This window comes from Carlito syrichta, unplaced genomic scaffold (assembly GCF_000164805.1).
Source record: "Carlito syrichta isolate Samal-C Ts95f unplaced genomic scaffold, Tarsius_syrichta-2.0.1 Scaffold309719, whole genome shotgun sequence".
Lineage (NCBI taxonomy): Eukaryota > Metazoa > Chordata > Mammalia > Primates > Tarsiidae > Carlito > Carlito syrichta.
Window position 1 is genome coordinate 106639 of NW_007253815.1, and position 26614 is coordinate 133252.

Consider the following 26614-nt stretch of genomic DNA (forward strand, 5'->3'; position numbering starts at 1 on the left):
ACCTGGCTAAGTTATACTTATTTTTGAAACTTTTTTAGTGGTTGCTCTAGAGTTTTTGGTCTACATAAACAACTAATTCAAGTCCACTTTATTTTAAATAATACTTTATATAACTTATTTATAAGTATCCATAAGCATATTTATATAGTGATTTATGTATAAGCATACACAATCAAGTACATTGTTGCTATTATTATATTGAACATTAATAATTGATCTGTTGTATCAATTAAGAATAAGTAAAAGTTTTTATTTTATCTTCACTTATTTCTCCTCCCATGCTCTTTCTTCCCTTATGTAGATTCAAGTTTCTAACCTATTATTTTCCTTTTCTTCTTTAGTTTTGAAGGTTAATTTTGTAAGGTTCAGAATTCTAGGTTGGTGCTTTAAATATTTCATTCTACTCTTTCTGCTTACATGATTTCTGAGGAGAAGCTGGATATAATTCTTACCTTTGCTTCTCTTTAGATAAGGTGTTTTTTCCTCTGGTGTCTTTTAGAGCTTTTTATCTTTGATTTTCTTTAGTTCGAAAATGACATGCCCTACGTGTAGTTCTTTTGTATTTATGCTGATTGTTGTTTTTTGAGCTTCCTGAATGTGTAGTTTAGTATCTGACATATAATTATCAGTCATTATTATTTTAGATATTTCTTCTGTACTTTCCTCTCTTTCTGGTCTTCCTTCATGCATAAGTTACATCTATAAGAGAGCGTTGCCTAACAGCCCTTGATTATTTGTTCTTTTTTTCATTCTTTGTTCTCTTTGTGTTTTGGTTTTGTAGGTTTTTATTGATCTTTCCTCAAGGTCAGAGATTCTTTCCTCAACTGTGTCTAGTCTACTAATAAGTCCGTCAAAGGCATTCTTCATTTCTGTTACATTGTTTTTGATCTCTAATATTTCTTTTTTATTCTTTCTTAGAATTTCCATTTCTCTGCTTACATTGCCCATCTATTCTTCATCTATTTCATTCATTAAACCCTTTAGCATATTACTCATATTTGTTTCAAATTATCAGACTGATGGTTGCACCAGCCCTGCCATGTTTGTTTCTGATACTTGTTTTGTCTCTTCAAATTGTATTTTTTGCTTTTTAGTATGCCTTGTAATTTTTTCTTAATGACTGGACATGATATAACAATTAAAAGTAACTGGTGTAAATAGGTCTTTAATAATTTAATCGTAATGCATGGAGGGAGATAAAGTGTTCTATAGACCTATGATTAGGTCTCTACCTCTTACTCAGCCTATGCCTCCAGACTATGGACTTCACAAGGGATTTGCAGAGCCCCCAACCTCCCTTGGATGGGACAAGTTAGTAGAGTGTGCTGGAGTTGGATATTTTCCTTTTCCAATACAGAAGGCTAGAGCTGACGAGTTGGGCATTTCTTTTACCCCCAAGTCAGTTAGGCTCTGATTTTAAAAATGTCTGCAGGTTAGGCTGTGGTTAAGTAGCTTCTTCTGAGGACTGGTCTTATTAAGAACAGAGTACTCTGGTATATTTAAAAATGTTTTCTTTTTCCCTTCCCTTTCTGGATGCACCAGGGAATTTTTCTCAGAAATTTACCATGAGAACCTGGTTGAGCCCCTGAAGTTAAAACTCACAAAAGTGTAGGCCTCCCCATGACTGGGTTCCCCAGGAGTTTTTAGCAGTCAGACTTGTCCTTTTCAAAACTTTGGCAATTCATCAATTGTAGTTCAGGTTTTCCTACCCCAGCCATTTCTCACAGAGAATTCTGCTAAATCTCTACTCCAGCAAGCCAAGACTCCCTATATTCACCTATTGGGTACTTCAATCCTAGGGGCAGCTGATTGTCCTGTGACCTCACCTCTTTGAAGGATCTAAGAGTAATTGTTGATATTGCAGTCTGTACAGCTTTTTACTTGCTAGGATGGAGTGGCAATTTCCAAGCTTCTTACATGCAGATTGGAAACTGGAATTCTGTTTTTTCAATATAAGCTGTTAAATACTTTTAAGCATAGATATAACATTGTTAGTGATAAAAATTTGTATCATTAGGTGAGTGAAAGATGGCATACTTTTTATGTCTAATTTGCTTATATTTCTTTGTTGCTTCCTTTTTTAGGTTAATACAATCTGTTGGAATGACACTGGAGAATATATTTTATCTGGCTCAGATGACACCAAGTTAGTAATTAGTAATCCTTACAGCAGAAAGGTAAAGTGGTTTAAAAAAAAATCTATAATTTAATGAGAATAGAATCAAGAAGGTAGAAATGAAGAAATTGTAAATAATCCTGGAGTGAGCATTTGTAATAGAATATCCTTCATATTTTGCTAAAGTTAATTTGTATAATTTAGAAGTTATTAAGTACATGTAGGTTGTTGGTTTCCATAGGGGAATTTAAGATTCCATTCAACCTTCGACTCTAGAAAATGTAAATATACTTCATTTTATTTAAGTGGATAATAATTTATACGTGACATTATCTCAATACATTGGGGAAGAAAAGAGAATGTGTCATATATAAAGTATGAGTTAACTGAGAAAATAACTTTTATGTGTAACCTTAATAGTCCTAACATTTTTAAAAAGTCATTTATTTTAATGTTAAGAATAGTGTGCAGAAAGCTGCCAACTTTAGTCATTGTTTCATTTTCTCATTTTCTTAACAGCTTGAAGTTTAATATTTTAGAAAATTTAGTTGCATTTACAACTTTTTTAGACACAAGCAGCTAAGTGACTAACTACCATGTGACTATTTCATGTGGTGTGAAGAAAAAATATTATTATTAATTATTATTATTATTATTTTTAGAGACAAGGTCTCACTATGTTGCCCAGATGGTCTTGAATTCCTAGGCTTAAGTGATTCTCTTGCCTTGGCCTCCCAAAGTGCAGGGATAACAGGCGTGAGCCACCACACCCAACCCAGAAACAATTAAAAATGATTTTTATTGAAGAAAAAGTACCACAAACTAATAAACCTTTCCAGAAGGCAAGAAATATCAAAAAATTAAATAATTTTCTAACTCTTAGGTAACTTTATTGTAATTACTGCTTCAAGTAACAGTCTTTATTATGTCTACATAATGTTCAGTTTACAGAAACAGCTACAAGAAAACTTAGTTACTGAATAATAAAGCTATAAACAGCTGACTGATTGTAATAAAAAAGAAAAGATGTGACACTCTTTACACTTGATCCACCAGCTACAAAAGGAAACTTTCTGTTTTAGAAATTTGGCTAAAAGTTATTTGGAAATTTGTAAGTGAAACATTCAAAGGATCATTTAAAGTTCTAGTTAAGAATAGGGGTATGTACATTTCCTAGCTTTCTCTCAACTCAAATGATACATTTTTCTCTCCTGATTGTCTTAAATTTCCCATACCTTAAGTCTTTTAACATTGATCTTTTTTTTAAAGGTGTGTTTTTATTTTTAATTTTAAAGATGTAGGGTACAATTTAGGGTTAGGTATACAAATGTTCATTATACAGGTACCCTACATTGATCTTTTAATAATTCTGAAAATGTATAGTACCTTTAAAATAACTTCCATTTTTTTGCAGTTGTAGCAACTATATATTAGTGGTTGTATCCGGGTCCTGTCAGTAATATCAACAGGGAAAGATTTGTAAATAATTTTTTTTAGCCGGGCTTGGTGGCTCAGCCTATAATCCCATGACTTGGGAGGCTGAGGTGAGTGGATTGCCTGAGCCCGCGGGTTTGAGACCCGCCTGGGCAACTTGGCAAGACATCATCTCCATGGTCAATCAAAAAAGTAGCCAGGCGTGGTAGCACGCGCCTGTAGTTACAGCTACTTAAGGCTGAGGCGGAAGAATCACCGGAGCCCAGCAGGTTGAGGCTGTGGTGACCGGGAGCGGCCACTGCACTCCAGTCTGGGTGACAGAGTGAGACTCCAACTCAAAAAAAAATAAAAAAATAATAATAATAATTTTTTTTGAGTAAGTGGTCTCACTGTATACCCAGGCTGTAATGCAGTGGCACAGTCATGGCTTACTGTAGCCTCAACCTCCTGAGCTGAGATGATCCTTCTGTCTCAGCCTCCTGAGTAGCTGTGACTACAGGCACACGCCACCATGCCTGGCTAAGTTTTTATTTTTTTGTAGAGACAAAGCCTTACTTATGTTATATTGCCTAGGCTGGTCTCGAACTCCTGTGCTCAAATAATCTTCCCATCTTGGCCTCCCAAAGTACTGGGATTGCAAGTGTGAGCCACTGTGCCTGGCCAACATAAAGAATTTGAGGGAGCACATCAGAAATAGGATGTACTGCTTTATCCTTCCAGTGTCTTCTACTGACAAAGCTTAACATTATGCCAACTGGCAAAGGGGAAATATTTAAAGCACCTGGTTCCATTGCCTAATTTATAAGTGAATAATAAATTTGGAACTGGGAGGAAATAATTTGATAAGTGGCACAGTAGTTGTACCCCATCTGCTTTTTGGTACTGTTGTAATATGAGATTTACTTTATTTACTTAATTAATATTTAATAAAGATAAAACATTTTTAATTACATTGATTAGTGTAATGGCATATATAGATTTATACATTGGTTTTCTACCATTCTGACCAAGTTATTTAAGCTTTCTGAATCCATAATTAATCTCTAAAATCCTTTATAATATTAATATTTTAATTTCTGATTCTCTCTACCTTTTAAAAAACTTTTGTTTATTCATTTAGGCTATATAGTGATGTATGAATGGGCCTACCTGGCTGTTTGAAGCTGGATCTTATAGGTTATAATTTATTTTTAGGTTAACAGAATCTAATCTTCAGCCAAGTAGTTTAAGAAACTGGATTTTATCAGTTTACAAGCAGTGGCTAGGTTCTAGAGAAATGCTTCATAATATTCAGTTCAATAAGCTGAGCTATGTTACTGAGTTTTAATTAGAATTATGTTTTTATTTTCATTGGCCCTTAGCTTCCGAGTTTATGTATGGAGGAAGTGAAGGGAGGGAACCTCTGAAATGTAGAACATACTTTAGAATATATTTAGTTTTAAGTGGTCATTCTAACAGCACAATTCATATAGCCATTTTTTTTTTTTTGAGTTGTAGTCTCACTCTGTCGCCCAGACTGGAGTGCAGTGGCCGCTCCCGGCCACCGCAGCCTTGCCTGCTGGGCTCCAGCGATCCTTCCGCCTCAGCCTTCCGAGTAGCCGGAATTACAGGCATGCGCTACCACGCCCGACTGATTTTTTTATTTTATTGTAGAGATGCGGTCTCGCTGCCCAGGCGGGTCTTTTTTAACTGCTTAACTTACACATTCACATCTCGCGCCCCTTCTTAATCACCAATAAGAGGAATGCTTTAGTTTAGAAGCAATTAATTATACAAAATCCCTTGAGCATGTCCGGTCTGCTACCAGTTTGTCTTTCAGCTGCTTGCATTGATACTTTGTTATCAGTTGCCAGTGATGGCCACTAGTATATATCACAGGGAGGCATGTTTACCTCCTTAGTGTTATCACCCAAATGTGACTGCCCTCAGCCCACCACCTCAAGGATACAAACTTCTGGTGCCTGGTGATGTCAAGAAATGTGATTCATGTGACTGCTATAGAGACTGAAGAATCTACAGCCCTGGACGTTCCTTTGATTCAGACCTCTCTGGGCCCAAACCCCCCTTCCCAAAGTCTCTTAAATATACCTAACCCTTGGCCACTGGAGGCCACTCATGCCTCTGAGTATCGGCCCCCTTTCCAATCTGTAAAAGGTGAATAATAAACTTATTTCTACTGTCTTACTTCGTTGCAATCTTGCATCATTCCCACGGCACCGGCCCACCTTGCCTCAGTTGACCCATTCAGGACGTATATAACTTTTTATATCAGTGAGAACACGATTTTTTCAGACCAAAGTCTTATTTTAAAATTTCAATCAGCCGGGCTCGGTGACTCAGCCTGTAATCCCGCGCTTTGGGAGGCTGAGGTTAGTGGATTGTCTGAGCCCGCGGCTTCGAGACCCACCTGGGCAACGTGGTGAGACCTCACCTCTACAATAAATCAAAAAAATTAGCCGGGCGTGGTGGCGCACGCCTGTAATTCCAGGTACTTGGAAGGCTGAGTTGGAAGGATCGCCGGAGCCCAGCAGGTCGAGGCTGCGGTGGCCGGGAGCAGCCACTGCACTCCAGTCTGGGTGACAGAGTTGGTCTCCAACTCAAAAAAAAATAAAATAAATAAAATAAAATTTCAATCTTCCAGAATATATATTCATGTATTTCTTATTTTTTCACATTTAAGCAATTAAGATATTTAACCCTTTGCACTTGGATACCTCTCATGATCACCTATTAGCAACTGCACACATTCTTACGAAACAGTGAGAAATGAATCACTTCATATTAAATAGTATAGTGTTGGAACCAATTTTTTTAACGTGATGATATTTGGCTTATAATGAAATTTTGTACATCGAGGAACTTATTTATAACAAAAAAAATCAAAATTTTATATCTTATATTTTTCTAACATGTGGTAACGTGAACCAGTCACCAATATTCATTGTAGGTTCGTGGATACAAGTTGTACAGTAGAAATTTGTTTGATGTCTTCCAACTAGTGTTTTTCTGTTTGAGCAGACAATGCTATCTCATTTTCTTTCTCCCATATTAATAATATATAATTTGTTGTCCAGTCTGCTGTTCAAAAATGATGTGGAAGGATTCACTTACGATTTTTGAAAACCACTTCTCAGCTGATCGATCATATCTCGGTGTATAGTTCATGTTCTTATTTGCTTTTTCATGCAATTTGAATGGAAAGCTTCAAGGAAACGTACATTTTTGAAAAATTTATGCTAGCATAAGTTTGTCTTGTATAATCACCAGCAGTCTCTTTATGTCCCGAGAGGGGGACATCCAAGTGATTTGCGAGTGCAAAAGGTTAAATAAGTGTTTGTCATCTATCAACCTAAAAGAAGTTCATATTGAATCTTTGATTCATAGATTATAATCTTATTTTATTTATTTGTTTTGAGTTGGAGTCTCTTCTCCTAGGCTAAGTGCATTGGCATGATGATGGCTTATTGCAGCCTCGATCTCCTGGGCTCAGATGATTCTTCCACCTCAGCTTCCCTATTGATTTACAGGTGCACGCCACCATGTCTGGTCAATCTTTTGAATTTTTTGTAGACGAGGTCTCTCAATGTTGCCTAGACTGGTCTCGAACTCTTGGGTTCAAGCAGTCTTCCTGCATCAGCCTCCCAAATCGCTAGGAGTACAGGTATGGGCCACTGCACCTGCCTCATAATTTTATTTTAGTGATTGTTTTACCTACTTGCTCTGGATTAGCAAATGGAAAGCTTGATGTTTTCAAATCCCACTTCTCTTAGGTCAGTAATTGCTAGGGCAATCCTTTTCTTATGAAAGAGAAATTTTTATTCCTGCAATAATGTACATAAATACATTTTGACTGTCATCAGAATTTTAACTCTTTATATAAAAGAATCATCTGGGTACCAAAGGAATGATCGTTAAAACACTTGATTCTCCTGTACTGCACAAAAGCTGGGTGTGCTTTTGAAGAAATGATGTTAACTTTGATGCATGATTTCCAATAGAATATGTATATTTGAGAAAGTAATTATATCTCATTTCTATGGAGAAATGACTAATCAGATTTTACTTTTAAAAATTGTAATGATAAGGAAGCTTTATCTTTTTCACATAGTGGCTTTACTAGATCCAAATTTAATATGATATAGGACTTTTAAAATTTTAAAATACTACTGATTTATTATATAGGAAAATAGCCTTTTTCCTATATAATATTCCCTGTTTTTTATAGTTTGGCTATTTTTAGATATTCAATAAATCTTAGTAAAATAAGAGAATAGATTTGCATATTCAATACCTTTGACAGGGTTGTAGGTCAGTTTTGGAGAGGGGTAATTTCTACCAAGGGGTTGAAAAACCATTCGTTACTATCTGGTTACTTTTGGACCGAGCTTCAAGTTTTGGAAGGATTGTATATGGCATGATGAAGGAGGGAAGAGATACCTACTTGGCCAGTAATTTAGCCAAAATAGTCTGGCAATCAGCAGAGTGGTAGATGTTAACAACTAGACCACCTTCATATTTATTAATCATTGTAGTTATCAATATGTTATTTTCATCTCATATTAAGTTATTCTGCCAGCTTCTATTTCTCTAGGACATTATAATTAGATGTTTTCTGAGTAACTATCAAATGCATTGGTCCAAGGGAAGCACAGCTAAGAAAATAAATCCAGCTGTCAGAAAGTATAACTGCTCTCAAGTGCACATATGTGTTTTTTATCAACCTTATTGCTGTTTACCTCCAGTAGCATTCATACCCATATTGGCTGCATAGGAATGGCTTAAAAACAAATTGCAAACTTCATTGAAATTACTAATTATATACATACACAAGTACTCTTCCAACGATATTCTTAATAAATTAGAGAGTGGTAGGTACAAAATGAAGTTCAAATAGTAGGCAGGGATCAAATAAGCTATATTGAAAAGTTTACATTTTAGTGTAATTTTAATGGGCAGTCACTGGAGGATTTTAGCAGACAAGTGATTTACTTGTTAAAAGATAGCTCTTGAGCCGGGCTCAGTAGCTCAGCCTGTAATCCCACGCCTTTGGGAAGCTGAGGTGAGTGGATTGCCTGAGCCCACGGGTTCGAGACCCTCCTGGGCAACTTGGCGAGACCTCATCTCTACAATAAGTAAAAAATTAGCTGGGTGTGATAGCACGCGCCTGTAGTTCCAGTTACTTAGAAGGCTGAGGCGGAAGGATTGCCGGAGCCCAGCGGGTCGAGGCTGCGATGGCCGGGAGCGGCCGCTGCACTACAGTCTGGGCGACAGAGTGAGACTCCAACTCAAAAAAAAAAAAAAAAGATAGCTCTTGGATTACCTGCGTCCATGGGTTTGAGGCCAGTCTGGGCAACTTGGCAAGACCTCGTCTTTACAATAAATAAAAAATTAGCCAGGCGTGGTAGTGCACACCTGTAGTGTTCCTGCTACTTGGAAGGCTAAGGCAGAAGGATCGCCAGAGCCCAGCAGGTTCACACTGGGGTGGCCATGAGTGTGCCACTGCACTCGTGGGTGACAGAGTGAGACTCCAACTCAAAAAAATAAAAAAAGCTCTGGCTGCTTTTGGAGAGTAGAGTTGAAACAAGATTGGAAGTAGGAGATGGGAGGCTATTGAAATAATCCAGGTGAAGAGGGGGTGATGGCTCTGACAAAGATAATTGCATTGGAGTTGGTGAGAAGTAATTTGGGGTATATTTTGGCATGGCTTTGCTGGCTGATTTGGTATACTGGATGAGGCAAAGGAAAGTGAAAGATGATTTCTTAGTGTTTGACTTGATCACCTGTGTGGGTAGATAAATATTGATGACATTGAGATGAGCATTGGAAGTGAGGAGTAAGTATGGAGAGGGGCATCTGAAATCTCTAGAGATTTGTTCAAAGGGAAGGGGTTCCAATTTTTTACCCACTAAATCTTAATTATTTTATTTTATTTTAAATATGTGGGGTACAATTCAGGATTAGGTACGTAAGTCGTCATCATACAGGTAAAGTTTGGGCCCCCCTTTGGTCCCCACATCACTTGGTTTGTGATCAGGTACCCTTATTGATGTTGATGTTATCTGCACCCATGCCCCCCCCGTCCCCCGCCAACTCTCAGCAGTGTCCTGCTACTGCCAATCCCTTTCTTATAGTATGATGAATGTTCAGGGTCTACTTGTGAATGAGACCATGTGGTACTCTGGTACTCAATTCTTTGTTTCTTTACTGTCGCCCATGCTGGAGTACAGTAGCACTTTCGTGGCCACTACAAGCCTCGATCTGCTAGACTCAGGTGATCCTTCTGCCTCAACCTTCCAAGTAGCTGGAGCCGCAAGTGTGTGTCACCACGCCCAGCTAATTTTTTTATTTATTGTAGAGACGAGGTCTTGAATCTCTGAGATAGGCAATTCTCTCACCCCAGGCTACCAAAGTACTGGGATTACAGGTGTGAGCCACTGCTCCTGGCCAGTTCTTTGTTTCTGTGATAGATCACTGAGTGTGCTCAATTATTTTAATAAAGGAATCTTTTTCAGTTTGTGAGTGACTAATGAAGCAGTGAGGCTCCTGCTTTTGTTTCTGAAGTTATACATAAACCTATTAAGTGCAGGTAAATCAGAAATTGTTAAGAGTAATGTCTGCTGAATGTGACTAATGCAAAGCCAAAAGCTTATCAGACTAGGAAACTAACGGCTATATGTAATGACTTATATGTAGTTAGCTACTTGGTAAAACCATCCTAAAATATTTGACAGGGTTAAAGACAATCTCTATCTTGTTTAAGGCTTTATATTAATTATTCTCTATGTTTCATGACATTGACATGTCAGGCTAGTCGTTTTATAGAATGTCTCTCAATTTGGATTTGTCTGATTGTTTCTTCATTAGTAGATTCAGATTAAACACTTTGGGTAAGAATTTTCCATGGGTGATATTGTGCACATGATATTAGTTTGCCACCTTATTAGTGGAGTCAAGTTTGATCGCTCCAGTGGGTTACCCTTTGTAACTAATAAGCTATCTGTGAAGTGGTTTGTTGAGACTGTGGACATTCTCATTCCTAACATTCTTTCATTACTTAACCCATTTATTGATAATTAATTAATTGATGATTCCTGTTTGAATAAGTTATTATATTGTGGTTACCCACAGTGATTTTTTCATTTATATTCTTGTATAAATAAGAGCATTTCCTGTCCCTATTACCTTAAAAAATAAAACTGCTATAGGCTTGTTTTTATTCAATGTATTATAATCTATCATCGACACTGTGTTTTGTGATGCTTAAATTGTCTCAAATTTGTTCCATGGCCATTTCAAGCTAACTTTGTGTCTGTGTCTTTATTTTTACTTTTTCTTAGCACTTTCAAAAAGCACAGCAGATATTCCCTATGCACCTTGTACTATATTGTATATCTTATGGGGATGTGCCATAGTTTATTCAACCAGTGTCCTGTGTTTTGCTCTTACAAATAATTGAGTAAATTACCTTGTACATATTTTTTTTGGTGTGTTGTTGGAGGTGTATCTTCAGGGTAAATTCCTAGAAATAGGCTTGCTGGTCAAAGATTAGACACATATGTAGTTTTGTAAGCTATCGCTAAATTCCTTCACTGGTATTGACTCTTTAGCACTCTCATCAGCAGTGTTTAAGAACCTGTTTTCCCATAGGCTTGCTTACAGTCTGTTGTCAGTTTCTTGAAATTTTGCCAGTCTGTTAAGTGAGCTTTGGTATTCCAGTGTAATTTCAACTTGCATTTATCTTATAAACAGATTTGAGTATTTTTTCATGTATTTAAGGGCTATTTGTATATCTGTTGTAGACTGTCTGTTCCAATCTTTTGCCCATTTAAAAAAAAAAAATTAGGTCTTATCAGTTATTTTTCCTTCCAGCTGTTAAGCATTGCTAGGATAATTAATCCTTTATTTGCAATGTATGTTACAAATATTATAATATTAATTTTAAATCTTATTACTGCCACAGTAATTCTGATCTTTCAAATATAATTAAAGAATTGGACGTTGGGACTTCTGTTGTATCCTTATCTGTACCATTTCATTACTTTGATTTTACGAGTCATTAAAATTCAGTTTATTTTTTGTTTCTTCATCCTGAAAGGGAATAACTTAATCTTCTAGCATACAGTCAATTTCAAGTCAGTCAAGTCTTATTTACTGAGATTTTGTGAGTAAATCAGGTAAACCAAACGGGGAACAATATGTGTACTTTATTTTCATGGCGCTATTTCAGTTGATGATTTTAAATCTTGTTCACATCTCAGAGCAAAAAGAAAGTGTGAGGTTCTGATTTTTATAACAATAGTTTGGAATCAAATGATAGCCTTTCACTGAGATGAGAATGTTAATGAGAATTTATTACTGGCTATGATTATATTAAATATCAATAATTTCTTTCTAGGAAATAAACTATCATGAACTGCTTTCTCTGTGTGTTTTAGGTTTTGACAACAATTCGTTCAGGGCACCGAGCAAATATATTTAGTGCAAAGTTCTTACCATGCACAAATGATAAGCAGATTGTTTCCTGCTCTGGAGATGGAGTAATATTTTATACCAATGTTGAGCAAGATGCAGAAACCAACAGACAATGCCAATTTACGTGCCATTATGGAACTACCTATGAGGTATGGTATTGTTATGAATACATATAACATATATGTGTGTATGCTTTTGTATAAGGGCATGCATGTATAGATGTGTGTATATATACTCATTCATATAAATTATTGACAGAGTATCTTGATATCACAAAGCATTTGAGAAAATGTACTTTGATAGGCTTGTGGATAAAGTTAAGAAATAAAAGTAAGAGTGTTATAAGACGGGTTTGTAATTATTTGAGCAGCCATACTCTAAGCAAACAGTTCATTAATCTTTAAAAATGCTTCTGTTATTGTGCTACATGGCTCTGTATTAGACTTTACACTTTTAAACACTGTATCACTGGCTTGAATAAAGTCACTGCTAACATGCTTATAAAATTTTCATATGTCAGAGGGAGCACTAGTACGCTAGACAAAATAATCAGATTCCTAAAGGATATTAATGAGTTCAAGACCTGAGATGACTTGAATAAGGTGGAATAAAATGAAGACTCAATTATACTGCTTTATTTGGTTCAGAAAAATTGCTTGCACTACAGAGTACTCTTTAAAAGTATTTGCATGTTATTTTTTGTATCCCATTTTTTGTGTTAACTTGGTATGTTTTCTATCATTTGAATTTCAATTCTTGTATATACTTATGTTTTGATGTATAATTAAATGAGTAGTATGTAGCTGGATTTTGTTTTCTTATTAATTCTCACAGTTTGGAGACTTTACTGGAAATTTGTCAATTTATATTTATTATGAGTACTGATATGTTTGGATCTATTTATATGCCTTATCTCGTTTTTTCTATTTCAAAAAAAAATTTCAGTCTTTTGTGAATAATCCTCCCCTTGTTTTTTTATCCACCTTTTGAATTGCTTGAGTGATTTTCTTTTTGTCCATTTTGTATCTGCTGCTTGCTTGTAAATAGACATTCATGTCTGTTTCACAAGAATATGTCATAAAGTCTAAAGTCAGTAAACATTTTTATCCTAATCCAGAATAAAGGACCTTGGAATATCCCTTGTCTATTTTATATGATTATATTGTTCTGAATTTAGCTATATTCTTTTTTCTTTGGTGAATTAGATATTGTCATTGTTTTACTATCAGTGTTTATTTACATTTACCTACATATTTACTAACACCTTTGGCTTATCATTCCTTCTTCCATGACAGAATTTTCACATGGGTCATTTTGTACCTAAAGTATATCCTTTGACATTTCTTTTAGTGATAGTGTGTTGATAGAAAACAATTTTAGTTACCTTTATTCCTTCCTTCTTTTTTCTTTCCTTTGTGAAAAATGTCTTTTTAAAATGCCTTTAAATACTTTTTAAAACATCTTTTAAAATAAATTTCACCTGATAATTATTCTATTTTCAGTGATACTCCATTCTGACTTTCAGTGTTGAAGTTACAAAGTCAGACATCAGCCTAACTGTGGTTCCTCTATAGGTAATCTAGCTCTTCCTTGATCGCCTTCAAGTCTTTTTTTATTTTTTATTTTTTTGGTTTTTTTTCCCCTCTCATTTTTATATCACAGCAATGTATTTAGATGTGGATTTTTAAAACATTTTCCATACTTGGAATTTATTGATGTTCTTGATGTAAGCAATTGGCATCTTGAAAAATGTGGGAAGTTTTTAGTCAATAGGCTTTGTTTTTACTGTTTCACTATTCTTTCCATTTTGTTGGGGGAAGGGGATTTTGATTAGACATACCAGACCCTCTTATTAGATTGTCTTATTCCATCCAATATTAAAAATGTTTAAAAATTGAACTAAAAAGCACATGAAAAAAGTATGTAAATCTTAAGTGTATAGTTTAATGAATTATCACAAAGCAGCTCCTATCATGTAACTACCACCTAGCCACCACAATCTTGACCTGCTGGACTCAGGTGATCCTTCTGCCTTACCCTTCCAAGTAGCTGGAACTACAGGTATGCACCACCACACCCAGCTAATTTTTTGATTTTTTGTAGAGATGAGGCCTCACCAAGTTGCCCAGGCTGGTCTCGATCCCAGGGGCTCAGGCAGTCCTCTCACCTCAGCCTCCCAAAGTGCTGGAATTACAGACATGAGCCACTGCACCCAGCCGATTTTTTCTGTTTTTCTAACACTCCTGTTTTTCTGTTTTTGAACTTTATATAAATGGAAATATACTTTATGATTGTTTTTGTTTCTTTGTTGTTGTTTTTAATCTGGCTTTTGCTGAGCAAAATCTTACCTCATGTGAAATTCATCCTTGTTGCATACAACTGTAATTTACTCATTTTTTATGTCTGTTTAATAGTTTATTGTATGAATATACCACAGTTGATTGATCTGTTCTACTGCTGATGAAAATTTGGAGAATACTTCTTTTTTTTTTTTTTTTTGAGTTGGAGTCTCACTCTGTCGCCCAGACTGGAGTACAGTGGCCGCTCCCGGCCACAGCAGCCTCGACCTTCTGGGCTCAGCGATCCTTCCACCTCAGCCTTCCGAGTAGCCGGAATTACAGGCACGCGCTACCACGCCCGGCTCATTTTTTTATTTATTGTAGAGATGAGGTCTCGCTGCCGAGGCAGGTCTCGAACCCGCGGGCTCAGGCAATCCACTCACCTCAGCCTCCTAAAGGCGCAGGATTACAGGCTGAGACACCGAGCCCGGATGAGAATACTTCTTTACCTGTCTTGTGGTACACATATGTACACACTTCTTTGGGTGTATACTCAGAGGTAAAATTGCTGGGAAATAGAATATACATTTGATTATTTTAGAGATAATGCCAAATAGTTTTCCAAAGTGGTCGTAGCAATTTACATTCCCGCCAACAGCATATATGAGTACCTGTCGCTGTTCATTTTTGCCAACAATTGTATGTTAATCTCTTATTTGGTGTGTATATAGTGATACGGATTTTTCAGATCAGCCTGGGCTTTGCTTGGAGAGTGTCAGCTCAATGGGTCAGCTGGCAGATCCCTAGAGGATCAGCTTGGTAGGCTGGCAAGCCTAGCCCCAAGAGTGTTGGCTCTAATGGGCTGACAAGCCAAGCCCCGAGAGTGCTGCGGCCCCCAGAAGTGTCTCAGCTTCTGAGTCTGGCCTTATGCCTGCAGCGCTCCCGGTTCAGTTGGCTCTGACAGTTGGCAAGCCAGCCTCCTGGGTGCACAGCTCTTCAGTTGACAATCTTCTGCAGCTCTTTGGTTTGGCATTCTAGTCTCGTGCCCAGGAGGAATGAAGGACACAGAAGGCTGGAAAGTTAAGAAAGAAGGACTTATTGAGGGGACAGAAAAGCTTCTACAGTGGGAGGGAACCTGAGGGTTTTGCCCATCTCCAGCTGAAGCCTTGTGCTTATATAGCCCGAAGGCTGAACCAATTGGCTAGCACTATCTGTGACATTAGCTGTGCTGATTGGTCAGTACTAAGGACCAGCCGTAGGAGGTAGGGGCCTAATGGTGATTGGTCCGCACTTGGCAGTAAAATGATTGGTGGTTTTTCTATCCCAGCAGTGAGTACTTAAGCTCTAGCTTGAGCGCTTGTTGGGAACTTGTTTACCAACCTGAGTGTATCAGTACCAGAGGCCTGCAAGAAGTTTGCTACATCATGTGGGGGCGGAGAGACCCACCCTGTCTGTCTGCCTGCTTAGCTTTTCTTTGGCTATCTCGTCTCTCAATAGTATCATCTTAATATGGTTTCAATTTGCTTTTCCCTGATGCTGCTGCTGAGGTTGATCTCTTCATATGCTTATTGGTTATTTGGATATACTCTGTTGTGAAATGTGTATAAAAATCTCCTGCATTTTTTTTTTGTTACAATGTGTTCTTATTATTAATTTATAGAAATTTATTGTATCTTTTGCGGATGAGCATCATTTTCCTATTCTGTGGTTGTATTTTCACTCTCTAACTGGTGTCTTTTGATGGGCAAAAGTACTTTTTTTTTTTTTTAGTTGGAATCTCACCCTGTGATCCAGGCTGGAGTGCAGTGGCGTACTCATGGCCACCGCAACCTCAACCTGCTGGGTTCAGGCAATCCTTCAACCTAGGCCTTCCAAGTAGCTGGAACTACAGGCGCATGCCACCACACACAACTTATTTTCTGATTTATTGTAGAGACAAGGTCTCACCAAATTTCCAAGGCTGGTCTCGAACCAGTCTGGTTTAGGCAATCCTCTTACCTTGGCCTCCCAAAGTGCTGGGCTTATAGATTTGAGCCACTGTACCTAGCCAGTATGGACATTTTAACAATAGCAGGTCTTTTACTCCATAAATATGGAATATCTTTCCATTTATTTCTTTCAGCAACGTTTTATGGTTTTCAGTGTATAAGTCTTTTACCTCCTTGGTTAAATTTTTTTTCATAGGTGTTTTATTCTCTTTGATACTAATGTGAATGGGATTTAAACAATTTTTTTTCTTTATTGATCATTGTTAGTCTGTATAGGTCTATATAGTTGTTCAAGTCATCTGTTTATTGATGTTTTGTCTGATTTATCTGTTTTTTAAATTAAAAGTGGGGTATTGAAATCTCATTGTTAATGTGTTACTATATATTTCTCCCTTTAGTTCTGTCAGTATTTGCCTCATATGTTTGGGTGCTCAGCTGTTAGGTGCATATATATTATTGTTGTATCTGCTTAGTTAATTGACCTTGCGATATCGTATCATGTCTTTCTTTTTCTCTTGTGACAGTTTTGATGTTAGTCTTCTTTATCTGATACAAGTATGGGCACCCCTGCTGTCTTTTGGTTATTGTTATGTAGAGTGTCTTTTTTCACTCTTTTACTTTGAGCTTATGTATGGCCATATATCTAAAATGAATTTCTTGTAGACAGCATATAATAGGATCTTGGTTTTTATTCATCAAGCCACTCCTTGTGCTTTGATGGGGAATTTAATTCATTTACATTTGAAGTAATTACTGTGAGGGAAAGACTTGTTATTTTCATTTTGTTGATTGATTTCTGTACATCTTATAGAAGTTTTATCCCTCATTTCCTCTTGTTGCCTTCTTTTGTATTATGTTGATTATTTTGGTAATGGCATGCTTAGATTTTTTTTCTTATTTTTTTGTGGTATCTTCTTAGGTTGTTTCTTTGTTGTTACCATGGGAGTTATATAAAACATCTTATAGTTACAATAATAATCTATTGTAATTGATAATAAGTTAATTGACATACAAAAATTCTACTCCTTTATGGCCTCTCCCCACATTATGCTGTTGATGTCACAAATTACATTTTGCATTCATTAACATAGTTAATAATTAATGGTACATAGGTACCACTATTTTTAATGGTTTTCTTTTTAAAATTTTATACCTGAATTAAAAGTTATTTATGCAGTGAGCTCATGCTTGTAATCTCAGTACTTTGGGAGGTGGAGGCAAGAGGATTGTCTGAGTCCAGTGGTTCAAGACCATCCTGGACAACTTGATGAGACCTCATCTCTATAATAAATACAAAAATTAGCTGGGCATGATGGCACTCACCTGTGGTTCCTGCTACTTGGAAGGCTAAAGTGGAAGGATCACATGAACCCAGCAGGTCATGGCTGTAGTGGCCATGAGTGTGCCACTGCACTCCAGCCTAGGCGACAGAGTGAGACTCTGATTTTTTAAAAAAATGTTATTTATGCACCATCATTACTGTATTGCAAGTTTCTGTGTTTGTGTATTTACCTTTATGTTTTTGTATGCTTTTATGTTGCCTTCTAGCATTCTTTCATTTCAACTTGAGCGTTTCCCCTTGTCTATTCTTTTAAGGCAGTTCTAGTGATAATGAATTCCCTTATCTTTTGTGTATCCTGAAAGATCTTTCTTTTTTTTTTTTCTTTTTTTTGAGTTGGAGTGTCATTCTGTCACCCAGGTTGGAGTACAGTGGCATGATCATGATCATGGCTTACCACAGCCTTGACCTCCTGGGCTCAGATAAGCTCTCCACCTCAACCTCCCAAGTAGCTGGAACAACAGACATGTACCACCACACCCCCAGCTAATTATTTATGTATTTGTAGAGAACAGGGTCTTGCTGTGTTGCCTAAGCTGGTCTCAAACTCCTGGGGTGAAGCAGTGCTCTCATTTTGGCCTCCCTAAGTGCTGGGCTTACAGGCATGAGCTACTGTACCTGTCTTATCATTTTTGAAAGTTAATTTTGCTGAATGTGGTGTTCTTGGTTGACAGAATTTTTTGTTCATTTGTTTTTCCTGTTATCACTTTTATAGTTCCACTTCCTTTTGGCCTATTGTATTTCTTAGGAGAAAGTCACTCATAATGATATAGGAGCTCCTTGGCATTTGATGAGTCATTTTTCTTTTGTTGATTTCAAGAGTCTTTGACTTTTGACAGTTTGATTATATGTGTCTCAGTATATAGAACTCTTTGGGTTCATTCTACTTAAAGTCTATTGAACTGTTTGAATTTGGAAGATTTTGGCCATTATTTTTCCAAGTAAGCTCTTTGCTCCACTCCTTCTCCTTTTGCAACTTTCATTTTGTATATTAATCTGATTGATATGGCCCCATTTTTTAGGAGACTAGAAATCTGCAAAAGTAAGTTCCAAAATATGTTCATCTTATAATTGCAAGCTTGTATTTTTTCATTCACATCTACCTTTTCTCCTACCACCCAGCCCCTAATAATCATCTTTTTACTTTTGTTTCTATGAGATTGAACTTTTTAGAGTCCACATGTAAGTGGCATCATTCAGAATTTGACTTTCTGTGTCTGGCTTATTTCACTTGGCATAATGTCTTCCAGGTTCATTCATGTTGTCACAAATGACTGGCTTTTCTTTTCTTTTTTTTTGAGTTGGAGTCTCACTCTGTTGCTCAGGCTGGAGTTCAGTGGCACACTCACAGCTACCACGGTGTTAACCCGCTGAACTCAGGTGATCCTTTCACCTCAGCCTCCCAAGTTGCTGGAACTACATGCACATGCCACCATGCCTGGCTAATTTTTTGATTTATTGTGGTGATGAGGTCTCACCAAGTTGTCCTGATTGGTCTTGAACCCCTGGGCTCAGCCAATCCTTTTGCCTTTGTTTTTCAAAGTGCTGGGATTACAGGTATGAGTCACTATGCCCAGCCCCTTTTTTTTAGGCTGAATAATATTTCTCTGTGTGTGTATGTGTGAGTTATTTACTCATTTGTCCATCAGTAGACACTTTACATGTCTTGGCTATTATGAATAATCCTGCAGTGAACATGAGAGTACAAATATCTTTTTGAGATAGTGATTTTATTTCCTTTGGACATATATTCAGTAGTGGGATTGCTAGATTATATGTTAGTTTAAAAATTTTTGAGGAGTCTCCCTACTGTTTTCCATAATGGCTGAACCAATTTACATTTTCGCCAACACTGTATAAGGGTTTCCCTTTCTTCATATCCTTGCCAACTTTTGTTACCTCTTTTTAATAACAGTCACTCCAATAGGTATGAGGTAATATCTCATTGTAGTTTTGATTTGCATTTTTCTGATGATAAATGATGCTGAGCACCTTTTCATATCCCTGTTAGTCATTTGTATGTCATCCTTGAAAACATGTCTATTTAGAACTTTTACCCATTTTATAATCAGATTTTTTTTTGGTTTTGCTGTTGAGTTGTAGGAGTTCCTTATATATATTGAGTATTAACTCCTTTTTTGATATATAGTTTGCAAATATTTTTCCCAGTGCCTGGGTTTTCTTTTTATTTTGCTGATTGTTTCTTTAGTAATGCTGAAACTTAATTTAACATAGTTCCATTTATCGATTTTTGCTTTTGTTGCTTGTGCTTTTGGTGTTGTATCTAAAAAAATAATTGCTAATACTCATGTCACAGAGCTTTTCCACTATGATTTCTTCTAGAAGTCTTACTGTTCCAGGTTTTTAAAATTTTATTTTATTTTTGAATTGGAGTCTCACTCTGTCGCGCAGGCTGGAGTGCAGTGGCATGCTAGAATGTGGATAAATTCAGGATGCACTGCAGAGTAATCTAAATACACAATTACCCATTCAGTATATACTGGTTCTAAGGACATCCAAGGAACACTGACTTCTAACCCCCCTACAAGCGGAAGAGGTTTTTCTTTTTTTTTTTTTCCTCGAGTTGGAGTCTCACTCTGTCGCCCAGACTGGAGTGCAGTGGCCAGGCAGCCTCGACCTGCTGGGCTCCGGTGATCCTTCTGCCTCAGCCTTCCAAGTAGCTGGAACTACAGGCGAATGCTACCACACCCGGCTAATTTTTGGTTTATTGTAGAGATAAGGTCTTGCCAAGTTACCCAGGCTGGTCTTGAACCCCTGGGCTCAGACAGTCCTCTTGCCTCAGCCTCCCAAAGTGCAGTAATTACAGACTTGAACCCACACGGTTTTTTTTTGTTTGTTTAAATCTTTAATCCATTTTGAAATGAATTTTCTGTGTGGTGTGTGATAAAGATCTCATTTTACTTTTCTATATGTGGATATCCAGAATCCATTTAAGAGACTATACTTTCCCATTGTGTGTTCTTGGAATTTGTCAAAAATTAGTTGATTATGTACTCATGGGTCTATTTTGGAGCTTTCTGTTTTGTTGCATTGGTCTACATGTCTGATTTTATGCCAATACCATACTGTTTTGATTACTGTAGCTGTGTAATTCTTTTTGAAACTGGGCTTTATAATATCTCCTGCTCTGCTCTTCTTGCTCAAGATTGCTCTAGTTATCTGGTATCTTTTGTGATTTCATATAAAGTTTAGGATTTCTGTTTCTGTAAAAGGTTCCGTTGGAATTTTGATAGGGATTTCATTTAATTTATACATTGCTTTATAGTATGGACATGTTGACAACATTGATTCTTCTGATTGGTAAAAATGGGGCATCTTTTTATGTACACATATTTGCATCTTCAGTTTCTTTCATCAGTATTTTATAGTTTTTGGTGTACAGATATTTTACCTCATTGTTTACTTTTATTCCTAAGTATTTTATTCTTTTTGATGCTATTGTAAATGAGATTGTTTTAAAAAAATTTTTTTGGATAGTTTGTTTTTAGTGTATAGAAACTCAATTTATTTATTTATTTTTGAGTTGGAGTCTCACTCTGTCACCCAGACTGGAGTGCAGTGGCCGCTCCCAGCCACCACAGCCTCGACCTGCTGGGCTCCGGCGATCCTTCCACCTCAGCCTTCAGTGTAGCTGGAATTACAGGCATGCGCTACCATGCCCGGCTGATTTTTTATTTATTGTAGAGATGAGGTCTCGCTGCCCAGGTGGATCTTGAACCCGCGGGCTCAGGCAATCCGCTCACCTCAGCCTCCCAAAGGTGCGGGATTACAGGCTGAGCCACCGAGCCTGGCTAGAAACTCAATTTTTTAATGTTGATTTTTGTATTGTGCAACTTTACTGAATTCTGACTGTTTTTGGTGGAGTCGTTTTGTTTTCTGTGTATAAGATCATGTCATCTATAGAGACAGTTTTACTTCTTCTTTCCAAATTTGAATGTCTTTTATTTCTTTTTCTTCCTAATTGCTTTGGTTAGGACATAGAAATGGCAAGAGTTAGCCTATTGTCCTGATCTCAGAAGAAAAGCTTTCAACTTTCACAACTGAATGTGGTGTTAACTGTGGGCTTTATTGTGTTGAGATATGTTTCTTCTGTATCTAGTTTGTTGAAAGTTTTTATCATGAAAGAATGGGAATTTTTTTTTTTTTTGAGTTGGAGTCTCACTCTGTCGCCCAGACTGGAGTGCAGTGGCCACTCCCGGCCACCACAGTCTCGACCTGCTGGGCTCCGGTGATCCTTTCACCTCAGCCTTCCAAGTAGCCGGAATTACAGGCATGCGCTACCACGCCTGGCTGATTTTTTGATTTATTGTAGAGATGAGGTCTCACTGCCCAGGCGGGTCTCGAACCCGCAGGCTCAGGCAATCCACTCACCTCAGTCTCCCAAAGGCGCAGGATTACAGGCTGAGCCACTGAGCTCGGCTTGGGAATTTTTTCAAATACTTTTTCTGCATCTTTTCAGATGATCATGAGATTTTTGTTTTCGTTCTGTTAATGTAGTGTATTACATTTATTGACTGGCATATGTTGAACCATTGTTGCATCCCAGGGATAAATTCCACTTGATTATGGTGTATGATCCTTTTAATGTGGTGTTGAATTCTGTTTGCTAGTGTTTTGTTGTATATTTTTTCCCCCCTCTGTTTCCATCGAGCATGTTGGCTTGTAATCTCAAAAAAGAAATCTAAAAGGAAAGTTAAAAAAAATCTTGAGACAAAAATGGAATTTGAGATCAGCCTTGGTAGCCTAGTGAAACAGTCTCTCTTTCTGTCTCTCTCTCCTCTCTCTCTCTCTCTCTCTCTCTCTCTCTCTCTTTCTTTCTCTTTCTCTCACATACATACACACACACACACACACACACACACACACACACACACACACACACACACAGATTGAAGAGGAAGAAGCACTGAAGCACTTCCAAACTGATTTTATATGAGGTCATCATTGCCCTGAGACCAAGACCAGACAAGGATAGGAAAAGTAAATTTTTTTTTCTTACTTGCTCATTTTTTGAGTTTTTTTTTTTTTTAGAACTTCCCTTGGGGATTTCTATTTACAAATTAATATTTAAAACCCTAGTTCTAATTAATTACAGTGTGATTTCAGTAGCATGCAAAAACTTTGCTAAAGTATAATTTTTCTCTGTCTCCCCTTCCCTGTCATACAAATTACATTTTTATACATTGTAAAAGAAGTAATACAGTTTTATTATTATTGGTCTCTGCTATTATCTCTGAAATCAGAAGAAGAAAACAATTACAAACAAAAATATGTATATAGTGTATTTTGTATTTACCTATATAGTTTACCTTTACTACTGTTCTTTGTGGATCTTGAGTTGATATCTAATGTTTTTTCATCGTAGCCTGAAGGACTTCATTTAGTACTTTGTAGGTTAGGTATGCTAGCAATGTATTGCCTTTAGTTTTGTTTATCTTGGAATGTCTTTTTTTTTTTCACTTTTAAAGGATAGCTTGCTGCATTTACAATTCTTATTATTTTAGAATCATGGGGGTACATGTGAGGATTTGTTACATAGGTATATTGTGTGAAGGCAAGGTTTGGGCTTCTGACAAGCCCACCCCATGCCCCCTCATTGGTGAGCATGGTACCCAGTGGGTGATTTTGCATCCTTCGTTCCACTTCCCTCCCTCTCTTTTTTAGCAGTACGCAGTGTCTGTTATTCCCAACCTTGTGCTCGTGTGTGCCCAGTGTTTAGTATTATGAATGAGATTCATGCAGTATTCAGTTTTCTGTTTTTGTGATAATTCTCTGAGAATGATGGTCTCCAGCTGCATCCATGTTGCTGCAAAGGGCATGATTTTGTTCTTTTTTATGGCAGTGTAGTATTCCATAGCATATATGTACCACATTTTCTTTATCAGGTTCACTGTTGATGGGTATCCATGTTTTTGTGTTGTGAATAGTGCTGCAATAAACATACAAGTGCAATGATTTATGCTATTTTGGTTATATTCTCAGAAGGATTGCTGGGTTGAATTCTAACTCTATTTTTAGTTATTTGAGAAATTTCCAGATTGTTTCCACAGGGGCTGAATTAGCTTACATTCCCCAAAACTAGCTTACATTCCCAACCAATAGTGTACAAGCACTCCCTTTTCTTCATAGCCTCACCAACATCTGTTGCTTTCTGACTTTTTAATAATAGCCTTCCTGACTGGTGTGAGACGGTATCTCATTATAGTTTTAATTTGCTTTTCTCTGGTGATAAGTGATGCTGAACATTCTTTTTTTTTTTGAGTTGGGGTCTCATCGCCCAGGCTGGCGTGCAGTGGAATGCTTATGGCCACCCCAGTGTCGACCTGCTGGGCTCAGGCGATACTTCCGCTTCAGCCTTCCAAGTAGCCGGAATCACAGGCGCGTGCTACCATGCCCGGCTAATTTTTTATTTGTTATAGAGATGAGGTCTCACCAAGTTGCCCTGGCCGATCTCTAACGCATGGGCTCAGGCAATCCACTCGCCTCTGGCTTCCAAAATGCTGGGATTACAGGCTGAGCTACCGAGCCTGGCTTGATCATTCTTTCATATGTTTGTTGGCTCCTTGTATATCTTCCTTTAAAATATGTCTGTTCATATCCTTTGCCCACTTTTTAATGTATTTATTATTCTTTTTTGTTCCTGTTGATTTACTTGAGTTCCTTATAGATTCTGGATGTTCGGCCTTTGTTGGATACATAGTTTGCAAATCATTTCTCCCATTTTATGGGCTGTCTCTTTATTGATGGTTTCTTTTGCTGTGCAGAAGCTTTTTAGCTTGATAAGGACCCATTTGTCAATTTTAGTTTATGTTGTGTTTGCTTTTGAGGACATGAATTCACTGCATAGGCCAATGTCCAGGAGAGTGTTCTCTAAATTTTCTTCTAAGATTTTTATAGTTTGAGGTTTCATGTTTAAGTGCTTGATCCATTTTGAGTTAATTTTTATATAAGGTGATAGGTAGAGGTTCAATTTCATTCTTATGCATGTGTTTAGCATTTTCCCCAGCACCTTTTGCTGAATAGATTTCTTTTTCCCAGATCTGTGGTTTGATTTCTGGGTTCTCTATCTTGTTTCATCGATCTCTGTGTTTTTGTACAAGTACCATGTTGTTTTGGTTACTGTAGCCTTGTAGTAAGCCTTGAAGTCTGGGAGTCTGTGGTTTCTACTTTATTCTTTTGCTAAGGATTGCTTTAGCTATTTGGGCTCTTTTTTTGCTTCTGTATGAGTTTATGTATCATCGTTTCTAGGTCTGTGAAAAAAAGTTGCTGATAGTTTAATAGGGATTGTGTTGATTTATAGATTGCTTTTGGTAGTATAGACATCTTGATATTGATTCCTCCAGTCCGTGAGCATGGGGTATACTTTCATTTGTTTTTATCATCTTCGATTTTTTTGAGCAGTGTTTTGTAGTTCTCATTATAAAGATCGTTTACCTCTTGGCTAGATGAAAACTGAGGTATTTTATTATTATCAGATTGTAATTTTTATTTGGTTCTCAGCCTGCTTGTTGTTGGTGTATAAATGCAACTTATTTTTGCACATTGATTTTGTATCCCAAGACTTTACCAAAAGTAGTGCTAGAGTTTTTTGGCTGAGTCTGTAGGGTTTTCTAAGTATTGCATCATATCATCTGTGGAGACCCTTCCTCTTTTTTTAATCTGGATACCTTTAATTTTTTTCTCCTGCCTGATTGCTTTGGTTAGGACTTACAGTATTGTGTTAAATAGAAGTGGTTGGATTTATAATTCTTGACTGATAATTTTTTCTGTCTTATTTGTATGAGTTTAGTCGGAGTTTTCTTTGGTTAGTTTTTTGCTTTTGCTGCTCTTCATATTCTATGTCTATGCCTTTTGACAGTTTGACACCTAGGTGTCCAGATTTGAATCTGTTTTGGTTTGTTTATCCTACTTCATTTATCCAGCTTTTTTGTGAAAGATTAATATTTTCATTGAATTTGGAAAGTTTCAGCAGTTATTTTTACAAATATTCTTCCTGCTTGTTTCTCCAGTCCTCAGGGACTCTCATTAAACATATATTGGTGTGCTTTCTGAGTCTTTGTTCATTCTTCTTCTTTTTTTTTTTTTTTTTTCTGTTTTTCAGACTGGATTATCTTGATCAACCCGTATTTAAGATTGCTATTTCTTTTTTTTAACTGGTTCAGATCTGCTCTTGAGCTCTTCTGTTGATTTTACATTTTAATTACTGTACTTTTCAATTTCAGAATTTTAATTTCATTGGTTTTTATAATTTCTGTATCTTTCTTTTTTTGTGTGTGTTGGAGTGTTACTCTGTTGCCCAGACTGGAGCGCAGTGGCCGCTCCCGGCCACCGCAGCCTCGACCTGCTGGGCTCCGGCGATCCTTCCGCCTCAGCCTTCCAAGTAACCGGAATTATAGGCGCGCGCTACCACGCCCTGCTGATTTTTGATTTATTGTAGAGATGAGGTCTCACCAAGTTGCCCAGGCGGGTCTCAAACCTACGGTCTCAGGCAATCCATTCACCTCAGCCTCCCAAGGCACGGGATTACAGGCTGAGCCACCGAGCCCGGCTTGTATCTTTCTTTATATTCTTTTTTCACAAGACATTTTCCTCCAATTCTTTCTCTGAACATACTTAGAATAAAGTCCTTTATTAGTCCAGTTTTCATGCTTGCTCAGGGATAGTTTCTATTGACTGCTTTTTCCCCCTTGTGTATAAAACCTACTTTCTTATTTCTTTGTGTGCTTCTTAAGATTTTATTGAAAACTGAACTTTTTAAATAGTATAGTGTGCTAGCTCTGCAAATCAGATTTCCCTTTCTTCCTAGGTTGTTTTGTTGTTGCTGTTTGTTATTGTCATTGCTTATTTGTTTTTAGTGATATTCTTGGATTAATTCTATTAAATCTGTATTCTGGCCACTGATGCCTCTGCTTGTTCACCTTAGTCATCAGTTATTGACGATACAAAGATTTGAACCAATAAATCT

The 26614-nt window shown here is 37.1% G+C and overlaps 1 protein-coding gene across 2 annotated transcripts in view; it reads left to right on the forward strand.

The window, feature by feature from the left end:
• The window catches only part of DCAF6 (DDB1 and CUL4 associated factor 6), a 152751-nt gene that overhangs the window by 33071 nt on the left and 93066 nt on the right, over positions 1-26614 (forward strand). Inside the window, exons 3-4 of one of the 2 annotated variants that reach the window (XM_021717374.1) lie at positions 2085-2177; positions 11986-12171. In XM_021717374.1, coding sequence (XP_021573049.1) covers positions 2085-2177; positions 11986-12171 — 279 coding nt within the window. The remainder of the gene's footprint in view (positions 1-2084; positions 2178-11985; positions 12172-26614) is intronic. The other variant, XM_021717375.1, reaches the window with a different exon arrangement.